The sequence below is a fragment of the Pleurodeles waltl genome, chromosome 7 (assembly GCF_031143425.1).
Source record: "Pleurodeles waltl isolate 20211129_DDA chromosome 7, aPleWal1.hap1.20221129, whole genome shotgun sequence".
NCBI classification, from domain to species: domain Eukaryota; kingdom Metazoa; phylum Chordata; class Amphibia; order Caudata; family Salamandridae; genus Pleurodeles; species Pleurodeles waltl.
The window spans coordinates 1,402,802,338-1,402,827,444 of NC_090446.1; the positions used below are offsets into that span (position 1 = coordinate 1,402,802,338).

Consider the following 25,107-nt stretch of genomic DNA (forward strand, 5'->3'; position numbering starts at 1 on the left):
TGAACCACTTACATATAATTTAAACAGGAGCACTTGCACTTTAGCACTGGTTAGCAGTGGTAAAGTGCCCAGAGTAACAAAAACAGCAAAATCAGAGTCCAGCACACATCAACAACCTGGGGAACAGAGGCAAAAAGTTAAGGGAGACCACGCCAAGGATGAAAAGTCTAACAGACTCTTTACTTATAAGTCCCTAGTAAAGTGCACTATATGTGCCCAGGGCCTGTAGATTAAATGCTACTAGTGGGCCTGCAGCACTGCTTGTACCATCCACTTCAGTAGGCCCTTCACCTTGTCTCAGGCCTGCCATTGTAAGGCCTGCGTGTGCAGTTTCACTGCCAATTCGACTTGGCATTTAAAAGTACTTGCCAAGCCCAAAACTCCCCTGTTTCTACATATAAGACACCCCTAAGGTATGCCATGTAGGCAAAAGGCAGGACATGTACCTATGTAGTTTACATGTCCTGGTAGTGTAAAACTCCTAAATTCGTTTTTACACTGCTGTGAGGCCTGTTCCCTTCATAGGCTAACATTGGGACTGCCCTCATACATTGTTTGAGTGGTAGCTGCTGATCTGAAAGGAGTAGGAAGGTCATATTTACTATGGCCATAATTGTGACATAAAATCCTGCAGACTGGTGAAGTTGGATTTAATAGTAATATTTTAGAAATGCCACTTTTAGAAAGTGAGCATTTTGCTGCACTTCAATTTTTCTGTGCCTTACAGTCCACGTCTGGATGGGTTTAGTTCACAGCTCCTTGTGCATTCACTCAGACACACCCCAAACACAGGATACTCAGCCTCACTTGCATACATCTGCATTTTGAATAGGTCTTCCTGGGCTGGGAGGGTGGAGGTCCTACCCTCACACAGAGGACTGCCACACCCCCTACTGGGACCCTGGCAGACAGGATTGAACTGAAAGGGGACCTGGTGCACTTCTAAGCCTCTCTTCGAAGTCTCCCCCACTTCAAAGGCACATTTGGGTACATAAACAGGGCCTCTGCCCCTACCAACTCAGAGACTTCCTGGAGAAGAAACTTGCAACCAGAACTTGCATCCTGCCATGAAGAACTGCCTGGCTGCCCAAAGGACTTACCTGACTGCTTTCTGTGAAGGACTGCTGCCTTGCTGTTGCCCTGCTACCTTGCTGGTCTCTGGCTGTGTGCTCTCCAAGGGCTTGGATAGAGCTTGCCTCCTGTTCGCTGAAGTCTCGGGACCAAAAAGACTTCAGCTCTTCAAGAAGGACTCCTTGTGCGGCGAAATCTGACGCATACACTGCCGGAAACGACACACAGCCTGCACCGCACGCTGATCCGGAACGACGCAGACCGACTTTGCAATGAGAAGATCAATGCAGCGCCAGCGTAGCGACCGGAAACTCGATGCACGGCCCACCGGAACGACCCACAGCCGAACCGAAACGATGCAGCCCAAATTCCAGAGAGGAATAGACGCAGCGCCTGCCTTGTGGTAGAAAATTTGACGCAACGCCCACTGAATCGACGCAGCTCCTGTGACTTCGTCCTGCCAGCACAGGAAATCCATTGACCGTCCCGGGGGTGTCTGAAAACCCTGCAACCCGAAGAGGATTCATGACCGAGCACCGGAAATCAACGCACAGCCGTCCCTGCATGAAAACTAAACAACGCATCGCCGTATGCGGCCCGAGGAACTGACGCACACCCCTTTGTTTCCACGCTTCTCCTCCTCTGTGGTTCTTTGCGTAGATTTTTCAGGCAAACAAGGTACTTTGTGCTTGAAATAAACTTTGTTTGCTTTTAAAGGACTTAAGACACTTCATATCACTTTTCAGTGATATCTCAACATTTACTTATTGCATCTTTAATTGTTTTGACTTGCATTTATCCAGCTAAATATTATATATTTTTCTAAACACTGTGTGGTGTATTTTTGTGGTGCTATATTGTGTTATTGTATGATTTAATGCACAAATACTTTACACGTTACCTTCTAAGTTAAGCCTGATTGCTCAGTGCCAAGCTAGCAGAGGGTGGGCACAGGATAATTTGGATTGTGTGTGACTTACCCTGACTAGAGTGAGGGTCCTTGCTTGGACAGGGGGTAACCTGACTGCCAACCAAAGACCCCATTTCTAACAGGCCCCCCGTTCAAAACAACTTTTACTTGTATTACCCATTTCCTGCTAATTCAAGCCCACATGATACCAGCCAATGCTAAATAATGTTAATCTTTAAAAGGGTCAAACAAAATCAGTTGAACTATGTCTTGGCCGTGACCCCAAAAAAATGCAATATGACACCGAGTAGATCGACAGATCCAATGTAGAGGTAGGCAGAGAGGGAGAGGTGTTTATATAGAAAAATAGGATAGACAGAGGTCAAATAGATAAAAGGTTCATTTTCCTGGGGGGGAGGGGGCAGCTTGTAAGGCGGGGGCTCTGGGCAATTGCCAACTTTGCCCATGCGTTAAAACGTCTCTAGTGGGGGCTCTGAGCAATTGCCCACTTTGCCCATGCCTCAAAACCTCTCTTGTGCCTATAACAAGAGAATGGGATTTTATTGAAGTGTATAGCCCAGGTAGAACAGGTAAAGTTATTGGAACATTCCATCTATTGAGGGTAGATTTTTTTAAATTAAGCAGGGAGAAAGAGAAGTTCAAACACTACAATGTTTGAAAATAAGGCCAATACTAGCAGTTATTGTCCTCTGTCACTCTGTTGTCCTCAAAAGCCAATTCTCTATCAAATTGAAAAACAACCTTTAATCATACCATGTGCTACAATCTGCCTGCCCCATGTACAAAGCAATAAATGTGCTTGCCTTTTATGGGCAACTTTTTTAATTTGTCTGGATTCCATAAGAAAGCTTTGCTTCCAAGTCACAAAATACAGAAGCAATGCTGCGCCACATTTGGCAGTGCCACGCTCCATCATTTTCACAATGCAGGAATGTGCTGTATTTAATAGAATACGGCACACCTGTGTTGCCCCCTGTGCCAGTGCTAAATTTGCTGCTGAGCACCAACGCAGCCATGGCTGCACTGCGGGGGAGATTGTTTTTGTGCAGGAAGGGAGACCTTCCTGTACAAAAACAATCTTAAATGGTGATTTGCTCTTTCTATGTGTGCTACAGAATATGGCACACATAGAAAGAGCAAAAAATTAGGAGAAATGAAAGCATTACTCCTCGTTTCGCCATGCCAACACCACCCATGGAGTAGCGTTAGATTTTGGCACTGCCTCAGGTTTACGAAAACTCGTAAATCTGGGGCAGCATCAAAATGCAAGGGTTGTAGCTGTGGCATGCCCACAGCAACACCCATTGCACACCTCTTTCATGCTAAGTGCTGAAGTGCCGTATTTACAAGTTGGTTTTAAGCCACAAAAAGTGGCTTAACGCAACCTTGTAAAAATGGTGCAGTGCACAGCGCCACCGGAGGGTCACAAAAAGTGATGCTCCGGTGGCAGAGGGGTATTTTAAATCTGGCCCATAGTTTGCGTCGCTGGAGGTTTAAGAAGAAGTAGAACTCCATGAATATTTGTGAAGGATATGGGTCAGTAGGGCTACACAAAATTAAACGTGCACCTTTTGTGACCTTCACAACTTGAAAAGTTATACTTCATACTTGGTACATTAGCGTTTTTAAGTGGGGTAGTTGTAACCTCATGTTCAATTGAACTGAGCCCTTTTGATCTTCTCCTACAGGTCTGTGAGCAGTGTATGCAATGTCGGGCCAAAGGAAGGTCAGGGTTGGAATCGTTGGATATGGACATCTGGGTGAGTTGATTTAGTGGAATGCGCCATTCTCCTACCAGATACACATATGGGATACTGTGGATCGACATATGAATGCCTAATTGTTGTGTAGTGAGGCATAGGCCAGTCGCGGTAACATTTGATCAGGAATATTGCAGACAATTGCTTTCTGTCTCAAAAAAGTCACACAAGGACTCCCTGTCTCAGGATACAGTATGTATGCAAACAAGAGCTTCCTGTCGCAGCAAATTGACTTCCTGTCTCAAAACCTTGCAAACATGAACAACTCCAAGTCCAAAAGAAACGGACTTTCAAGAGAAACCTTAAATGTGGCTTCCTGTCATAAAGCACATAAAGCATGAATTTCTAATCTCGGAGCACCCTTATAAGAGTTTGTGTCTAGGAGTCCATACACTGAGGGGCCGTCCTTCTTAGAGCCCTGCACAAAGGGACATCCGGAGATGTGCTCTACGACCCCTGTCTCAAACACGGGCTTCCTTTCTCGCAGTTGCCCTTAAATGATCCTCACTTGGAAGATCTAACTTTCATTTGACTCTTAGTTTAGAAAAATAGAGCATTTCTACCTCAACTCTAGATTATTTATCCAATCAAAAGTTCTTATTTTGAAAAGTTATGTTTGACCAGGAATCCAGCTTTGGAGGACCTTCACTTTATACATCTGACACCAACTCTATGCTCCCATCTTAGAGCCAGTGTTTACTTGGTGCTGGTAGTAACAGGTAGTCCGCACTAGCACTCATTTTTAACCCAGACCTTGAGTCAGACCAGGAAGGAGAAAGACAAACCAAGGGCAGGAACGACAAAAAGCGACAGAGAGACAACGCAGGGATTAAAAAGAATTTACCACACTGGCATAAAGAGGGGGGAACTTCAGAGTAATGGAAGATAAAGGCATGATGTGAATTCAAGACTAAGCAGCCAGGGAATAGCAACCCGGACATTCAGCAGTGGCAGCAGTTGGCTCCTAAGAAAACGTTTCCGCCCCTGCTCCTACCTCTTTGTTTATAAATGAAGCTCTGCTTAGATTCCTGCATGGTCGGTGCTTAATTTGCGCGTGTTGTTTCCGGTGCCGGGTACCGGCACTTATTTTTGACGGCCGGCACTTATTTTTCTGCCTCAAGCATTTGCTGCGAGCAAAAGACACATGTGGGAAAGACGGAGGAAGAGAAAAACGAAAAAGCGTCACAATGGGAGAAAGCAGGACTTTGCAAGAGTTAGCTGAAGGGCAGTGAGTGGTTGTAAATGGATTGAAGAGGCCCGAGATGCCTTCAGGATTACCCTACCTCAGTATTCTCTGCGTGCACATTAAATTGCAGCAGCCGCGTGTTTAAGAGGAGAGATTTAAGCATCCGCACGTTTTTATTTACAAATTAAGCACTGTGCGTAGTTAGACCTCCACTTGATGACCATGTATACATGGACTTCTTAACCATATAGCCTTTCAGTCTTAAAGCCCAACAACAAACAAAGCCTTGTTTAAGCCTCCTGCACACGGTCTGTTTACCTGAGAATCATAGCAGCAAAGTTGTGGCATGCTGTTTTATATTCCTTGATTCAGTCCTGGCGTTTCCTCAGCAGTACCCCACATCCTAATACCTATTGACCAATAACTTAATGGGAAAAGCAGCAATACAGTTCACACAGTATGAATTGGGTTCTCCACAGGATGTGACTGACTGGAGGTGTCATATAACCAGAGGCCACTTGGAGCTATGGGAACTGTCCTGAAATGGAACTTCTGATTTTAAATCTTGGAAACATGGTCTTCCAGTATCAAAGGATCCATGCCACAGGCCCAATGGTTCAGTCTTACACATTCAACCAGGGGATTAATTTCTAAGGAGTCTAGAAGTATGGGCTTTTTTTCCAAAGCACTTTCAAACAGGGATTTTCTGCTGAGAGCCCCGTACTCAGGATTCTCCGGGATAGGAACACAATGAAAGTTGGTAAGTTAATTGACAAAAGACCCCTATTTACACTTCTTCATAACTTCACAGTGGTATTACACACTCACGGGGTTCTCCTGGATAAGAGCACGATGAAAGCTTGTAAATTAATTGACAAAAGACCCCCGTTTACATTGTTTGATAACTTCACAGTAGTATTACATATACATAGTATTATCCTGCATAGGAACACAGTGAAAGCTTGTAAGTTAATTGACAAAAAACCCTGTTTAGACTTTTTGATAACTTCAGAGTGATATTACACATACACAGGGTTTGCCCAGATAGGAACGCAGTACACGTTTGTAAGTTAAATAACAAAATATCCTTCTTTACACTTTTTAGTGACTTTTCAGTAATACCACGAATGTTTAATGATGTCACTGTACCAAGTAATCATGCTATTACTACAAATATAGCATTACTTGGAGAATCTCTGAGTACTGGATTGCTAATCCTAGCATCCTATGTTCGGTTGGCTACAAAGCCAGGTGTAGGGGAAGGTATCACAGCAGCTAACCAAGTGGAACTTCTGCCCGCAGGTTTATCCCCCTAGGTAATCCTACAGAGACTTCTTTCTGTAGGATTGCCAGATGACTCCCCCTCCCTGGCGTCACCACATTCCATTACTGGGGACTCTTGGAAGAAAAAAGTTCAACAACTATTGCTAGCTTTCAGTTCTATATAATGCGTTCAATGGAGTTGAGGAAGGGCTAACTCCACAGAATACTCTTTAAGATGACGGCCCAAGGCTAGAGCACTGTGTCCCCCCCTCATCAATACCAGAGTAATCATAACTTGGTTGGGAGCCAGGGATGCTTTTAAGGCTGGATGGGCTGAGAAATGATCTATCCATGCGGCCTTACGCACAACCAGCCCCGCTGGAGGGGCACTTGCAATAGACACACACCTGGTTTGCTGGAGCAGAGGGCCAGTGCTCCTGGGTGCCATGCAGACCCCCAAGTACTGGGATAGTTAGTGAGGTTCCTTCCAGAACTCTTTTAAAACCTAAGTATTTTAGCTAATATATTTGGGCCATTGGGTTGTACAGTAAAATGAATCAATTGGCTTCATATTTCTGAGTCCTTTCCTTTGGCAAAACGCCTCCAAGCCCTCCTGGGGAAGGTAGAGCTCACTCACTGACCCCCTCCCTAAGTGCAATAAACAACTTCCAGGCTGCTTTCATCTGACAACCCTGCGCCTCAAAACACTGCAAATGGAGACATCTTGTCTCGGAGCACGAGCTGCTCTGTAAATATTTCATACTTGACAACCTAGGACTCATCGAATCAAACCATCGTCGCGCTCATCATATGTTCTAAGTTATAGGGGCCCGGGGGCCCGAGCTTCAGCAATAATTCATGCGTAGGGGCTGGAGGGGCAGGCCCAGAGTAACAAAGTGTCGGATGCCCTTTCACTTTGTTAATTCTTCCTGAGTAGCTCGAGGTTTAGGGAGGGGGTGATATTGTACGAGCGGAAGAGGAGGTGGCGGGGGAAACGAAGAAGGCATTAAGCCCACATTTTATCTGGAGTTTGAAGATTTTAGATGGACGAGTACACATGTCTGCAACATAAAGACAGATCTCTCTCTCGTCACTCTCAGAAGCATTGACCCTTTAAGGAGTACTCTCAGAAAATTGTTCTCAATGAAAAGGCCCTTTTAAAGGTGCCTTGCAAGCTTCCGTGTCTCTATGCAACTGCTCTTTTCGAATGTTTGTGTGTGCTAATATCTATTTTATCGATTCATTTTGTGTGCCGCTCAAGCAGTCCGGATTTCACTCCCCAGCACTAATAAAAACGAAACATGATCACAAACAAATCTGCCATGTCCCTGGACAAAACTGCACTTAAATAACATTTTCGGTAACGCATCATAAATAAAAAATTTATACTGATATCACTGGTGTTCCAGATATGTTAGGATTAGATTATGGGAATGCAGGGATCCGTTGAGCAATATTTCTATTACCCGGTATTTTTGTGGGTGTGGGGTATGTTGGCCAGATTATTCCACAGGCCGAACATTGCAATGAACACTCCCGAAGCTGCTCATACGGCCTGCCCTGCCACAATAATTTCATAAACCTGCCTTCCACTATCTTGCTTGCGTTTTAACATTTCAAGAATTTATATTTTTTTTATTTGAAAAAAGAGTCGAAAAACAGCTAGAGCTGGTGTGTGTGTATGCGGGGGTGCAGAGAGAGGCTCTGCGCGGAATCACAGAAGCGTGACTGCATTCCCGGCAGAAACATCTTAATGAACGGTTGTATGTGGTAATTACCCCAGCGTCTCCATTTCATGAGGGGCATAGGTCAAGTGCTGATCGAATGCACAGTTTTCTTCTGTTTACACTCCGTATTTGCGCAGAGTCAATTGATTTTCAAATGAAAAAGTAACGTTCTGCGCTCACCAATAGGACGTTGCTGCCACCTAGTGACAGAATTGAGCATTGTACGTGCGTGTGCTGGACAGTGCACGATTCCTCTGTTCTGCCCAGCATCGACCATCACGTGATTGCCATGACTCATCTGATCTTTGTGCTTGTTATCGCACTTCTGCTGCTTGTGCAGTCATCACCCACAGAGGAAGATGTCTGCAGACAGGCCAAGTCGCGTAACAATGGCAGCGCTGGCAGTCTCCAGGGTCTATTTTAAGGGAACACATTACAAGTCAAAGGCACGAGTGATTGAACAGTGCCTTGTGAACCACATGTTGAAAGGTGTTTTGTTCATAGCAGAATATGCTCGGCAGACATTTGAAATGGCGGCGTTTGCAGCCTCGTCCTCGATTGGTTTCTTCTGCGACGGTGGTCACGTGGAACATTCTGGAAGTCCATTTTTATCATCTTTTGGGACTAGCGTGGGCTGTCAGGTGCCCGATAATGAAGAGGATAATTATAGCAGCATGCCCTGGAAAGAATCTGTGGAGTCCAGGCATGTAATTGTCCAGCATTTACCCAGCTGCTCCCTATCCTCTACTGTGCGGGGGGAGGAGGAGGGATGGGGGTGGGGGGGGGGGGGGGTCAGGGCACTGCAGCCTCCACAAAGGACGAAGGTTGAGATTGAAGTGAAGAAATGTTGATTTTCCTCATTTCTTATTGAAGGGAAGTCTCGATTTTATAAAGACACGGAGGCGGGAATTATGCTTTTCGTTCTCACTTTAATCAAAGAGCCGCAGGTAAGTAAAAGGGGAAAATAACACTTCTATAAAGCCTAGAACCAAACTGACCAATGGGAAAGAAATCAAACTTCACCAATCTGAAACAAGACACACATACAATATTATTGACTGACAGCATTCAGCCGCTTTTTATTGTGTGAGGAAGCAAAATCACGTCTTTGGAATAATAGATGAATAAAAGCAATGGGTGTAACAAGCAAGAAGGTAAAGTGCCCTTAAGAAAACTCTTGACATATGTCCTCTCTTGGTAGCGAGAATCACCATGGCAGCCAAAATAAGTTCTGCAGTTCAGGACATTTCAGTAGTTGATAAGTGAATCCATGAGCCATAAGATGTCCAATATTCCCTACAAGCTGGGAGAGATTTAGTTGATGACCACTGAATAAATGGGAGAAAAAGATGTTGGAAAATGGATTTTTGGTAAGGGCAGGTAAGTACCTACACTTAGCAATAGGCCACTAACCTCCACTTAGGTCCAGTTAGGTCTCAATAAATTAAACCCAGCTCAACCCTTGGTAGGTTGGCAATGAGTGACAAGGCTTAACTTAGGAGACAATTGTGTAAAGCATTTAAAAATCACAAAACCGTAAATAAGTAAAACACAAAATACAATAAAAATCCAACACCAATTTATAACACTAGAGTATATTTTTATCTTTAAAATGACACAAAAACTAATAAAATTGGATAAGGGGAACTGGAGATATGAACTTATAAAGAATTAATCTTTTTTAGTGCACAGAAGCAACTAGCGCTCAAAGGGTTAAAAAGGGTCACATTGGAAAGGGACAAAGTCCAGAGTTCAGGCTATCCAAGAGGTAACACTGTTACACTTACTTTCAGAAGTGTTTCTTGATTCAAGAAAGTGTTCCACAGCACCAGCCAAGGGTTCAGAGGCTCCGGTATGCCTCTTGGGACTAAAATTCCAACAATGCACCTGGTCAGAATCCTCAAATGGCCACTGGACACAGGTCAGCTGGGCTCTGCTTGCAGGACGTGATGTAGGGACTCTGGGAAGCTCTTTTGTACTTGTAGCAAACAGGAAGTCCCTCCTTGAACCAGTTGAAGCCAGGCAAAGTCCTTCTTGTGGTGGAGCCCAAGTGTGCAGCTGGTGCAGTCCTTCAAAGTGCAGTGTCCAGGTGCAGGTCAAGGGTCCAGCAGGGCAGTTCTTCTTCTTCTGATGTTCTTCCTTGCAGGGATCTGCTAGGAAACTGAGGTGTGGGTGCAGGTCTGCCAGATTTATCCTTGATGCTGGCTGAAAAAACAGGGGTTTCCTGGTTCTCCAATCCGATGCAGGGTCCTTCTCCCTGTGATGACCTCCTGGGAAGTGTGGCAAAAATCAATACCAGGGAGCAACATTCCTCAAATGTCCATCATGGCTGAAACTGATTTTTTGAGGTTATACCTGGCTAAGCCCACCTACTGGTGTTGCTAAAATTCTTAAACACACCCCTCTACTGCCCTCTCTCAACCTATTCAGGGGAACACCTAATTGTTTGGGTTTGGAGGATGTGAGGAAGGTGCTGGGTTGCTCCAAATGTCCTTCTCTGCCTTTGAAGACCAGTTTGGCAACCCTCCCCCCCTTCCTGCTTCTCCATCTGCTGAGGGCAGTTCTCCTCCCCAGGCACAGCTCTTTGTGTTCAGCCCAGGCCATTTCACACCTCATGAAGGCAGCCTGGCCAGGCTGCCAGAGGCTGGCCAATCAGAGAAGGGCACTACAGGGCTGAAGTTGGCAACTTTTTAGGTAGAGTTTAAAACTCTTTACCTGAACAAGTTATATTAAATACAACAATTGTAAGTTGTGGGATTTATTATGGCAATCAATTTGATACCAAACTTAAGGGATCTGACACTTAACACTCAAAGGGACAGTAGAAATTAAAATAAAGTCTCCCCATTCCAGCCTACGGAGGACATTCACTACAATGAGGGAAAAAAAAAATTGGCAGTTTTACCTCCCCAGGGCTTATAAAACTACTTTTATAAGGTCCCTGCTTATAGTTATAAGGCACCCAGCCCCAGGGGCACATAGGGCACATCTTAGGGGTGACTTATATGTAAAAACAAGGTAGTTTAAGACTTTGGAAGTACTTTTAATTCCAAAGTTGAATTTGCATATAATATTAGTTTAAAACCAGGCAGCAGGGCAGGCCTGCCTTTAAAATTACACTGGGTGCCTCAGCAGTGCACCTATGGGTGCACTACCAAGGCTGGGGTCCCTAAACCTACATACCCTACCATATACTAGGGACTTAGAGGTAGATTAATATTGTTAATTATAATTAGCCTAATTTGCATACTTATTTATAGAGGGCACATGCCCTGGGACTGGTTAGCAGTACCCAGGGCACATCAGAGTCAGGAAAACTCGAGCAAAAAGTGAAAAATGGGGCAAAAAGTTAGGGGGCTTCTGCAATCAGCACTGTTTTCTCACAGGAGATGATACGCATCAAGACGTGGGATATTGCTCTCCTCCATGTCTTCAATAAAATTAACGCTATCCTTCCTTAAGACAGTAGGAAAATATACATTTTATGTCAAGACTAGATTCTCCTGTTATGTTTGTTTAAAGCATATTCATGATGAATGAGGCAGCCGTACCCATTATTTTAAAACAAAAGGTGTGAAAATTCAACCAGTCTGCTGATCTGAGAATGTCATCAGCCCTGCCAAGTTTCCCAGATCCATGCGTGATGTACTGCTCCTTTCCAGATTTTTTCTTTGAATTCTAGGACTTGTAGTCTTGTTCATTCCATCACTAAACAGAGCTACAAGTTCCAGAATTCAAAGGAAAAAACATGGACTGGACAAGGACATCACACCTGGACCTGGGAAACTTGGCAGGTAAGTGTCAACCAACCTTTATCCTGCCCAAATGTTTTGGAAGCTATTTCTCCCTTTGATGAGTAGGGCCCAAGTATTTAAGTGTCACTACCCACAAGGGACATTACCCATTGTGCTAAAGCAGGGGAAGACACTGGGTTGTGGGGTTTCCTGACAGATACAAGAAGTTGGCATGAGAATGATGTTCTCGGATGATCAATTTGTTGTTCATGAGCTTGGTCAGTTGATCAGTTTCTTTTGCATAAGCTTTCACACGGGGTCTCATATACAACTCTGGTTGACCTGGATAGTAGGAGTAAAAAACAGATACCATATGTATTTTTGTTCTCATACATAAACTCCATTAGGTGTAAACGGGCTAGCTGACCTATCCAGTGTTTTATGTCAGACAAAGTTTTAATGGCTATTAAACAAAGTAACATGGATAATGTTGCTGGAGGAATTTTCAGAAACAAATCTGAACTATCTAGTCAGGAAATAAATATATTGAAAACACCATTAACATACTCTGACTGTATTTGAGATCAGAAGGATTACAAAAATGTGCTCTCTTCAAGAAGCAATAACTCAATAGATGTTCAACAACCGGCTTACACTTTAAAGGTAGGTGATTCAGAGAAATCGCTGAACAAAAATTACAATTACGCCTTTTCTGCTGAAATGGCATTCGCAAATTGCCCCAAGCACTAGCTTGCAGGGACATCTTAAGAATTATTAAGGCCAAGGGCCAAACGTATTTTGGGGACTCCTGTTCAGAACAGCTTTGAAAATATGATCGAATTTCAGTTCTTTCATGCCCACTTTGGCAGGGTCACTGACCATGCAGTCACTCTTGTTCAAATTCTAAGGGGCATATTTAGAAGCCCCTAGCACCACCGGAGTGTCACTTTTAGCGATGCTCCGGTGGCGCTGTGCCCTGTGTCATATTTTATTTATAATTTCACTTTTTGTGGTTTTACGCCACCTTGTAAATATGTGCAATGGGTGTTGCTGTGAGTATTCCATCACAACACCCATTGCTTTGACGCTGCCCTAGATGTACAAGAATTGGTAAATCTGTAGCAGTGCCAAAAACTAACGCCACCCCAGGGGTTGCATTAGCATGGCACAACAGGGAGAAATACTTTTATTTCTCCTCATTTTTGTTTTTTCTATGAAATAGAAAGAGCAAAAGGCCATTAATGATTGTCTGTGTGCAGGAAGGGACACCTTCCTGCACATAAATAATCAATCCCTTCAACGCAGACACCGTTGCACTATGCTAAAAAGGTGCCTGCATTGGCAACTAAATTTAGCGCTAGTGCTAGGGGAAACACAAGGGTCCACCATATTTGTGTAAATACTGTGCATCCCTGCATTTCAGAAATGATGCAGCCTGGTGCTGCCAATTTTGGCACAGTGCTGCACTGCTTCTCTGTAAATATGCCCCTAAATGTGTTTACAACTAATATTCGAGGATCGCGATGTGTGTTTTCAGTAAGGCAATGCAGCTCCCTAATATTACTGTAATTAATCTCTGTGACACCTTCCCATTTCTCATATGTGAGGTCCTGTTTTGATATATTTTTGTTAGTGTTGCATAAAACCTAAGTGCAATCACTTCTCTGCACAATGTCTGTAATAGACTTTCACAAATCACCCACATTAAAAATACATTAAAGAAAAACAGAATGTAAAACAATATGTTTAAGACTTATTCTTGGTCTTCAGGGCAAGACTGTGTAGAGCTCTAGCTATACCTTGGGGCTCCCTGAAAGGCTGAGGCCCTTGGCCAGAGCCCACCTTGGCTGTGCCTTAAAAAAATCTCTTCCAGCCTGAACAAACTATGTGGGCTGAAAGGTGGGACTTAATGGTCCCTGGGGCCCAGGAGTTCTGTATATTCTCTGCACCTTGAAACAAAATTTCTGGGGTTCTCCAGACCAGCCTGATATTTCCAGCTGGTCAAAGTTAAAATTTGATTCATAACCAGATCATACATTTCCCCCTGACGTTTGAGGAAAAGAATCGGAAAGGGAACGATTGGGGATTTAATGCTAATCAATGAGGATTGGACACCACACTTTGGATCATGAAAAGGGAAATATCTATGCTAGTATTGATTTTTGACAGCTGACTTGGGCCAGTATTCTGCAGATCGGTGTAAAAGGAAGAAAAGCATAGTTGATTCCTGAGACCAATCTTGAAGAACTGCACCTGTTGTTACTGCCAGCGGATCTTGTCTCCAAATGAAAAAGGACGGGAGATGCATGCTGAGGCAGTGGACAAACAAATCTATCTGAATGGGACTCCACTTGTCACAAAAGTCTTTGAATATGGAACAATGTAATTTCCAGTTGCTGGAGTCCTGGATTTGCAACTGAGTTGAAATTGCCTGGGATATATTCTGTTAAAGTGTATAATCTTGTTTAAAAAAACTCCCAAAAGCACAGTGCAAACTATGCTAATGGTATGAACCTTGTACTCTTCAGATGGTTTATACATCTGACAGCTGTCATGGTCCACAGGGAGCAGGATCAAACAATGTGTTTCATCCTTTGAGAAACATTGAATGGCAAAGTAGCTGCCAAGTATGTCTAATCAACGTATATGCTTGCATGATTCCTCTTTTGACCATGTCACACCCGTGAGAAATGATCACACATGGTACCCCAACCACTCAAACTTGTATCTGACTCTAACTCTGTATCTGGGGCAGAAACAAATTCGACTCTCCAGTTCCAGGTATTTATTTGGTCTACTACAATTGGAGTTTTATTCAAACATCTATAATTAGAGGAAATGCATTTGAATAAGCTAAACATTTACAACGATGACAAATATCTGATGGAAATGAAAGACATGAGAAGGAACTGAGCTGTTTTGGACTTCATGTCATTGACCTTGGATTGTAAAAGTTGAAGAACGATTCCTTTGAATTTAGCAGAAATCCCAAGAATTTGATGTCTTGATGGAATCAGACTGGACTTTTACATAGTTAAGATAAATCCTAGATCCTGAAGAATATTTGTATTAGTTTTTACCTGCTAATGAAGAGTCAATGGATCCTGTGTAATAATTAATGTGTTGTCTAAATAAATGATTACATGTTTGCCTTGGGTTCCCCAAACCAAATTACCAGTCTCATGATCTTTGAGTAAATAACTACAATTTTGTTTAAAAATATCTTGTGGTGCAAAATCAGAAAATAGAAGGTAAGATTTTTGTATCTGTACGTATATAACTGTTTTGTTAAATATAGTTGCATATAATATAGTTTATTTTGGTATACTTTTATTAAATATTGTTGTAATTTATTCCTATATTTCCTTTCATGAAAACAAGAACCATGACGTCATAAAGAGCATTTCAGTGCCAGTGGCAGCTCATGGTCATCACCAAAATGACTTCAAGGAATCCCAAATTTCCGTGGATTCGACAAAAAAGGTTGCAGCATAGCAGTCAATCTCAGGATATATATATATATATATATATATATATATATATATATATATGTCAAAAACTAAGTTGTCCTCATGTGAAAGCGCACTCCCAACAGGTTAATATAAACGGGAAGAAAAAGCAAAGCCAGCAACTCACAGTGAATTCTTTAAGCAGTTTCATTATTCCAGGCCTTAAGTTATAAAATCATCTCTGGACACGTGTTTCAAGGTCAATCCTTTCTTCAGCAGAGAAAAATATAAAAGTGTTTCACCCTCGTAGGTGCAGCCAGTGCTGGAGGTGTTCCAGGCATCTCTTTCTTACTGAAAAGACCGGCATGGCTTCAGCTTGTCTAATTACAGGCACCTGATTAGTCTCTTTAAATACTAGTCCGCCCCAGTGGGCCTCTCAAGTGAGCAGTGCATGCTGGTTGTGGTGGTCCTGCAATTTTTTCATTTTGCCCCAAGTGGGTTGCTGGAGCCAAACGAAATAATGACCCAAAGTGCAAAACCTTTGTAGGCGAATCCAAAGTGAACACTTAACTATAACTGGGGGTGATAGTGGCTGTGAGAGTGTCTGTCTGTGTGTGAGAATGGGTGCATCAGTGACTTATTGGGTGTGTTGGTTTCTGTGTTGGCCTGTGAGTGGGTGCATGAGGGTTTCAGTGGGTCTGTGAGTGAGGGTGTGAGAGTCTGAGTGGGGGTGTGAGTGGGTCTGTGAGTGGGTGTGTAAGTGTCTGAGTGGGACTGTGAGTGACTGCATGAGGGTCTGAGTGGGTCTGTGAATGGGTTTGTGAGTTTCTGAGTGGGTCTGTGAGTGAGTGGGTGCATAAGGGTTTGAGTGGGTGTGTGAGTGGGTGAAAGATTGAAAAGAAGAAATTGAAACAGAGAAAGCGAGTGAGAAACATAGACCATTTTTTAGGCTTTGGTGAATGATATACTTTGAATGAGATATTTCTTGACAAATTGAAAGCAAAAATGCATTTGTCAATTCAAAACAGTGAGATCACCTTTCACTATCACCCGGTTGAAAACAAATTAAAGTAGGAAAATGACCACAGAAACACCTGGACTAAAACCCTGAACTTTCAGTGTGTGTCTATGACCTTAACCATTATGCCACAGCTAACTTTGCAGTCATTGCATGGAGAGACCATCACAATGACTAACTATCTCTCTCTCTTCCATCCCATTATGGGATGGAAGAGAGAGAGAGAGAGAGAGTGACAGAACCGTGGGGGAGAGGAAAATGTAAAAAAAAATGTAAATTAGCACTTGTATAGCGCACTACTCACCTGTTAGGGTCTCAAGGCGCTGTACTCATACCGCTATGGAACCCCTCCTGGCTTTTCCCTGTGAGGCACCCACTCCTGAGCACCCCCAGGGTGAAGCCAGGCATCCAAGCACTGTTGGGGCCGTTGTGGAGATTAAGCAAGCTATTGCCCAGAGTTGCAGAGTGGGACCCATGAATTAGATTAGGCACCGAGGCGAGAATTATCTGGTCAAGGGGAATTGAGCCCAAGACCTGCCAAAGCAGGACTTGAACCCTGGTCTTGAGCCAGATCTCTGCTTCAGGGTCTGCCGCTTTAACCATTGAGCCACACTTCTCCACAGAGGAGCCATCAAGGGTCCCATGGTCCTAGTTGCCTCCCCACGTCCTGTGGGTTTCATGTACATTTTGAAATTGCACGCTGGGTATGTGAGCAAGGCCACTTTTATGGCTGAAACACGTCATGATGGATGGTGAACAAACTTATGGTAACTGTTGCCTGAGTGAGCGCTATTATTCCTTTGGCTATTGACTTTTGGATATATTACCGGTGAGTTCGACCAGTTTGTGCTCCACCCCTCTCGGGTGCATGATCTACTTTGCAACCAGTGGGTTGTAGTACCAAAGTTGATTGCCACAACATGGATTGCAACCTGTTTCAGTAGAAAGCCTTTTTTCAAATAGGAAGTAATCATCACCTCATGTGTAATTTTTTTGAACATCCACAGACAATATAAATAAAAAACATACTATCAACCCTAGTGTGCATCAGTGGCACATCATAATTAATGTCTATATTAGTGTGCTAAATACTATTTCCATTATGATTAAATTCAAACCAATGGATACATTTCCAAATCATTCAAGGATGCAACAATACTACTAAATTAATCCCAAGTGGGTTATCTACCACATAATGAGATCTTGATTGATCCAACATTTGTTACAATTTTGTCCAAGTAGGCTTGTTCATATTGAGACCATGGGAATGAATGTCCAAAATATGCTGATCTGTAACAAAAATAAAATAATTACAAGAGTCCCTAGTTACAAAACAGAGGGCCTGATTATGACCTTGGCGGATGGGATAATCCATCACAAATGTGAGGGATATCCCGCCCGCCGTATTACAAGTTCCATTATATCCTATGGAACTTGTAAAATGGTGGGCGGGATATCTGTCACGTTTGTGATGGATTATTCCATCCGCCAAGGTCGTAGTCAGGCCCATAGTGTTGACATATTTCTTCTTTATCTACTTAAAAGCAGCCAAGAATGTATCCATTCATTTTAAATGAGTAATCAATTCTTGATTGGCATTCAAACCTTTCTTTCCACATGTGCCCAAATCAATGATGTATCAAGATCCAATTGCTTTAAATTAAGCTCACAATTTCCCCCTCTCCACTGTGTCAATATCAAAAAAGCGTAATCCTTCACAGTCACAATGTGTGTACTTTTTGAAACTGTCTTGCCATTGGATATGTCCTGTCTCTGTGTTCAATTGCCCTCCTGAATTCTAAAACTCCCTATGTGCCATATCCTGTAGGGACACTACAAAACATTCATGACATATGTGATCGTACAAGTAATAATTTCTCTATTACCCTTACTGGGATAGTATCTGGCACTGTACACTGATCTTTGACTTTGCCATTACTACAAGCTTCACAGACATAAATCTTCTGAAGCCCAAAAGGTTTGAAATGGGTTCACATACCTTATCAGAAGAAAGATGACTCCGTGTTAGAGGGTCCCGTAATGTCCTTGCTCTCTTGTATGCCACAGATGAGGAATCTTATAATGTTAGATAGCATCCAAGTGGAGTAGCCCACAAAGTCCCCTTAAAATATTTCTGACCTTAGACGCCTGTGAGCCATACTTGGTGATTAGTCTGAAAAGACATGAGTCCATTGACTTCATCTTGGAGATCCACCACTCATCCCTTTATAATATGGTTGCCTTTTCTTTTTGCCTCTATTAAAACATATTCTGGTTAGCCACTGTCCTTGAGCCTTTTAAGAGCTGCCTCCTGTTCCTATTGAAAATCTGTATTTAAACTGCAATTGCAATGAATCCTGACTTACCCCCGATAGAGAATACTGAATTTTTTTACTGAAAGGGTGACAGCTTTTAGAATATAACAGACTATTGCTTACTGTTGGCTTTCAAAATAATGTCATTGTAGTATGACACTCTCTGCTTTCACAGTGACATCCAAAAATGTTACATAATTTCTATTTATCTCAAGACCGCCACATTATAAGTGTGTCAGGTTGGCCTCTGCCAACCCGCCACATCCCCATTCATACCGCCAGGGCAGTTGGACCCGCCGGGCCAGAGATGAGCATCTCCGACCCAGCGGTCTACAGAAGACTGCCACTGGTATTTTGAGCTGGCTTTCCATTTGGTTTTCTGCATCGGTAGCACCGACACGTAAACACTGGCGGAAAGGCTACCAGTGACAGGGAATTTCTTCCCTGTCACCGGCAGATGACTCCCCCACCCTCCCCCAGCAGGCTCTATACCCTCCTCCAGGTAGAGCACCCCCCACCCCCTTCAGACACAGCGCCCCCACACCTCCTCCCCGCATATATGCACACACAAACACACGCACCCAGCATACAGTATTTACCAACACTGACATACATGCATTCACTTCAACATTTATACACACATTCACTACAACACTCATACACGCATTCACTTCAACATTCATACTCGCATACACACACACAGACAAACACCCACTCACACGCACACACAACAACCCCCACTCTCCCACCCCCTCCCCTATCAGATGCCCGACTTACCTTATCTGGCGAGGAGGTCATCCGGCAGGGAACAGGGACTTCCACCGCAGGCAGCACCCTGCCATCAGGACACCACCAAGCAGTATTAGTGCTTGTAATACGGCTGGGGGAGTCCTTTTGGAGGGGCGGGCCGGTGGTGGAACTGCCCATGCGCCTCTGCCCGCCAGCATGACTACTGCTGGATTTCCGCCCAAAATGTGGCAAAAATCCTGCAGTACTTGTAATATGGTGGGCGGAAGACCTTCTGGTGTCCGTGGCTTTGGCGGTCTTTAAAAAGACTGCCGAAGTCAAAATGAGGGCCTATGTTTTGAGTATAGTGCGACATCTCTGCATATCAGACAACTTGATTCTCCCATCAGTCCTTTAATACATTTGTGTAGCTGGGCTGAATCTGGTGTCCATCACTGTTCCTATTAGCTGCCTGTACATCTCATCCTGGAATAAGAAAACATTTATTTTGTTAGTCAGACAAACTTTTAACATATTGGTCAACATTTGGGCCTCCTCATACTAATGGAAAGACTTAGGGCCTCATTACAACATTGGCGGGCGGCAAGTGCCGCCCGCCAAGTTGTAACCGCCGTGCGGCCGCCAATGCGGCCGCACACCGCGGTGCCCATTTCGACATCCCCGCTGGGCCGGCGGGCGGAAACCGAGTTTCCGCCCGCCGTCCCAAGCGGGGATGTGGGCCGCAACATGGGAGTCGGCTCCAAATGGAGCCGGTGGTGTTGCGGCCTTGCGACGGGTGCAGTTGCACCCGTCGCGCTTTTCACTGTCTGCATAGCAGACAGTGAAAAGCCGCATGGGGCCCTGTCAGGGGGCCCCTGCACTGCCCATGCCAGTGGCCCCGCGACTCCCCTTACCAGGGGCCCCGCAACTCCCCAGGGACTTGTAATCACTAGCAGCACTGCCCTGGCGGATTACTACCGCCGGGGCCATTGTGGCAGAAAGCCGCCGGCCCTTCCGCTGCAGTCGTAATGACCCAGGAAGCACCGCCAGCCTGTTGGCGGTGCTTCAGTCATTTTAGCCCTGGCGGTCATGTACCGCCAGGGTCAAAATGACCCCCTTAATCTTCAAGAAGTGATATCAGGCCCCCAAAACAAGGTTATGTTCAAATGAAGTGTACAATGAAGCTACATCAATGGTCATCAAACAATAGGTTTTACACCAGGTAGTATAACTAATCTTTGACAGAATGTCCATTATCACCCTAACATAAGATGCTAGCTCCTGGGCAAAATGGGCTAGGAAATGATAATTGTAAACCAAATAAGTTTTCAACAGGCTGTCTTTAGAGGAGACAACTGGCCTGCCTGGGAGCTTCCTCAAATTCTTATGTATTTTTGGGATGAAATAGATAGTGGGTAGCATGGAATGTTCCTTCTTAAGGAATTGATATTCTTCTCTTCATTCGATCCCTTATCCTTTGAGTCAATTAATATGCTCAGCTATTCCCATATAGTACACTGATGTGCTTCTTGTTATTTTCACATATATCATTTTGTATCATTCAGCTGATACATAGATTCATCAATATACATTTTTCTATCTAAGATGTAGGAAAGTGCCCTCTTTCTTGTTATGGTTACCCCGATTTGCTGCCTGTTGTCACTGTGTTTGACTGTGTTCACTGGGATCCTGCCATCCAGGACCCAAGTGGGTGTGTTCTCTCCTGTAAATTTTGGTAACTGTACCTTTTTCATCCCACATTTGGCATACTGGTCCCACCATGTAAGTCCCTAGTATATGGTACCCAGGTACCGAGGGCCCTGGGTTACCAGGGGACCCTTAAGGGCTGCAGCAGTTATTCTGCCACCCATAGGGAGCCCATGCAAAGGGTTCTGCAGGCCAGCCATTGCGGTCTGCCTGAAACAGGTGCATGCACCTGTTTTCAATACAGGTCACTGCACCTGGTCACACTAAGTCACCCCTATGGTAGGCACCTCTCAGTCCAGAGGGGAGGTTACAGGTACCTGTGTGTGTGAGAGCACCCCTGCACTAGCAGAGGTGCCCCCACTAATTCCAGTTCTATTTTCCTGGAATTCGTGAGTGCGGGATGCCATTTTACGCGAGTACTGGACATAGGTCACTACCAATGTCCAGCTGCATAATGGTAACTCTGAACCTGGGGATGTTTGGTATCAAACATGTTGGAATCATACCCCAATACTGGTGCAAGTATTGGAAGTATGATTCCATGCACTTTGGGGGCTCCTTAGAGGACCCCCAGCATTGCTACCACCAGTCTTACTGGGTTTTCCGGGCAGCCCAAGCTGCTGCCACCCCTCAGACAGGTTTTTTCCCTCCTGCTGCCTGATCTCATCAAGCTCAGTAAGGCAGAACAAAGGATTTCCTTTGGGAGAGAGAGGTAACACCCTCTCCCTTTGAAAATAGGTGTGACTGCCTTGGGAAGGGTAGCCTCCCCAAGCCACTGGTATGCTTTGAAGGGCACATTTGGTGCCCTCTGGGCATAAACCAGTTCACACCGGTTCAGGGACCCCCAGTCCCTGCTCTGGCACAAAACTGGACAATGGAAAGGGGAGTGACCACTCCCCTGTCCATCCCCACCCCAGGGGTGGTGCTCAGAGCTCCTCCAGAGTGCCCCTGGGTTTTGCCATCTTGCTCCAAGGTTGGCAGGGAAGCATCTGAGTGGCTAGTCCAAGCAGGTGACATCAGAGGCACCGTCTGATAGGTGGTCACCTGTCTAGGTGACCATTCCCACTCTTAGGGCTATTTAGGGTCTTCCTCTGGGGTGGGTCCTCAGATTCAGCTTGCAAGATTCCAGCAGTACTCCTGTGTAACCTCCACTTCAACTTCTAGCCACTGGAACCACAACTGGACCCTCCAGGAACCGACAATCTGCATCCACGAAGAAGACTCTTCCTGCAACATTGTTTCTATGGCTCCTTCCAGCTTCTGCAACATTTCCCTGGCTGTGCATCCTCTGAGGGCAGCAAGTCTTCAGTCTGCATGAGAAGGAAGAAGGAATCTACCTTGGAGTGAAGGAGTCACTCCCCTGCATCAGCAGGCACCTACTGCAATGACGACGGGCTGTGTGGATCTCCTCTCATCCTGAGCTGCTTGGATTCTGCATCCCAGATGGTGGTCCGGAGTAGTCTTCTGGGTCCTCTCTGCCAGCTTTCCAACTTTGGTGGAGGTAAGCCCTTGCCTCGGGCACCATGTCTCTTGCAGCTGCCAAGGCTTGTTTGCATCTCCCCCAAGGGAACTTCAGGCTACCTGCAGCTCCAGCCCCCAGCACTCCTTCCTGCGATGCACAACCCTCTGCATGGTTCTCCTATGGTGTGGGATCCCTTTTTGTAGTGCTGCGTGGGCTCCTTCTGTGACTTCTGTGTCCCTGTCCTGTGGGACTCCTGTGGGTGCTGCCTCCGCTCCTGTGGGTCCTCTGTGTCACTGAGGGTCTCCTGTGACTCCTCCTCCTGGACCTCGTTGGTCACCTGCAGCACTACTTTTCCACTATCCCCAATTTGCCTTTGCCAAGGCTTGTTGGTGCAATTCCTGCACCGACACCCATCTGCAATCTTCACTCTAGCGTGGGACATCTTCGGCATACATCAGGAACTCTTCTCTGGCTCCAGGGCTGCAGTGCTGTCCTGTTCTTCCTCACCGTCGGCCAACTCCTGTAAGTACAGCTGGGTGGGTAGTAGCTTCTACTCCTGTACTCCACCAACACTTTTGGACTTGGTCCCCTCTCTCCACAGGTTTTCCTCTCCAGTAATCCATCGCTGGTTTCTTGCAATCTTGTCTGGGTGTCTTCTTTTCTTCTTTTCCTTCCTTTTGGGTCGGTTGGGGAAATTCCAGTGATTTACTCCTGCTTTCCTGGTCACTGGGGGGTACCGTGTTCCTTACCTCTATGGTTTTCTGGTACTCCCAGCTCCCCTGTACACATTCCACTTACCTAAGTAAGGGTCCTACGTTCGCATTCCATATTTTTAGTATATGGTTTGGGCTCCCCCTAACGTCACTAAGGTCACTTTGGTTATTGCTATTTGCACTGTTTTCTAACCTTTTCTGTGCCTATTACTGCTTACTAGTGTATATAATTAGTGTATTACTTACCTCCTATTGGAGGGTTGCCACTATAGTATTTTGTGGTATTGTGTGACCAGAAATAAAGTACCTTTATTTTTGTACAACTGAGTGTTTTCTTTCATGTGTGTAAGTGCTGTGTGACTACAGTGGTTTTGCATGAGCTTTGCATGTCTCCTAGATAACCCTTGGCTGCTCATCCACAGCTACCTCTAGAGAGCCTGGCTTCTAGACACTGCCTACACTTCACTAATAGGGGATGCCTGGACCTGGTAGAGGGTGTAAGTACCTTAGGTACCCACCACACACCAGGCCAGCTTCCTACATAAGAGGACAAAATTGCCTCCTTTGTCAGAGACTTTAAATACAATGATTTGTCCTCACAGAAGCTCTTGATGGGATAATTTTCATTTTTATTCCAAATATTGCCAACTCTTTGTTGTAACTTTCTTAAATCATTGGCCACTGCCATTTGAAAGAACTCTATGTTATCACTGAGGCAACCTGGGGATGAAGGTAGAAATAATACACAGACCACTATCAACATTCATTCCCATGGCCAATTCCAATCCAGCTAAGACCCGATTTTCAGTATAAGTTGCCATATCTACCAAACACTCTTGTCCCAAATTGTATAATTCAACTAGTGGTTTAATGTTCCAAGTTTTTAAACTGGTAATAATTATTGGCTTTTTCTGGGGATCCACCCCTAACTGTGCACTGTAAATCTTGTATAATTTCAATTTCCTGCAAAATTTAAAAATATCAGTGAGACTTCCATGAAAGCTAATGGCTGTTCCTGACAATAGACTAAATTCCAAATGTTTATGTTCTTCCTCAGTCAAAATATGCTTGGACAAATTAATTACAGTTAATTTACAACATTTTACCTCTAGTTTTCTGACACCCTGGTTACTCATATAGATAATGATATTTTTTTTAATTTACTTTTTATGTTAATTAAATAATAAGTTGGTAGTTAATTACACAACTTTATTGATCAATTAATTATTTTAACTAATTAATTGTATTTTGTGATTGTTAATGTGTAATTTAATTGTCTATAATTTATTTACTAATTTATAAATTAGCGGCGTGCTGTTGGGTTTATAGCGGAGTAGGTTATATAAATTATAAAAAATATTTTTTTAATTTTAAATGTATTTTTAAAGTTAATTCTTTAGTTGGCAGTTATGTAAATCATTTAATAGATGACTTGTTATTGTAATCATGTAAGTGTATTTTGTAATTTGTAATGTATAATTCATTTGTTCTATAGTTTATTTACTAATTTATAATGTAAGAATGGGTTGTTTATAGGGGAATACAGTGCAAAGTTATTTGAATTATATTTTTTATTGTAAAGTAATTGTAAGGAAATGCCTCTTTTTGCATGTTTACCCTCACATTTTTGGACTGATGCTGCTGTTTTTTCAGCTCTAGCAATGCACTAAGGCCTGCTAACCAGACCTCAGCGCCAGTGTTCTAACCATATACCAAAGTTATGTTGAATTAGCTAACCATAATTGGCAAGTACTGACTTACTTATATGTCCCTAGCATATGATACCCAGTGCATGTAAGGCAGAGCGCCTAACCTAGGGCTGCAGCACTGTTTGTTGTACCCTGAGTCTGACAAAGTACAAAATGGCTTTCAGCCTACCACTGCAGACTGACAGAGCAGTGTTTTCACTGCTAGTTCAAGTTTGGCAAAGCCACCCTAATAATATTTATAGGTCTTCCATAAGGAAGGCCTATAGAGCCCTATAGCAGGGAGCTGTATTTTGTTAAGTAGTACACATATTTTAATGTCTGAATATCAACACTTCC

General features: G+C 44.0%; 1 protein-coding gene across 2 annotated transcripts in view; it reads left to right on the forward strand.

Moving 5' to 3' along the window:
- ASPDH (aspartate dehydrogenase domain containing) overlaps positions 1–25,107 on the forward strand; it is a 118,029-nt gene that overhangs the window by 26,271 nt on the left and 66,651 nt on the right. For both annotated transcript variants that reach the window (XM_069201003.1, XM_069201004.1), the window contains exon 2: positions 3,691–3,762. In XM_069201003.1, the coding sequence (XP_069057104.1) occupies positions 3,711–3,762 (52 nt within the window). In that variant the 5' untranslated portion in view covers positions 3,691–3,710. The remainder of the gene's footprint in view (positions 1–3,690; positions 3,763–25,107) is intronic.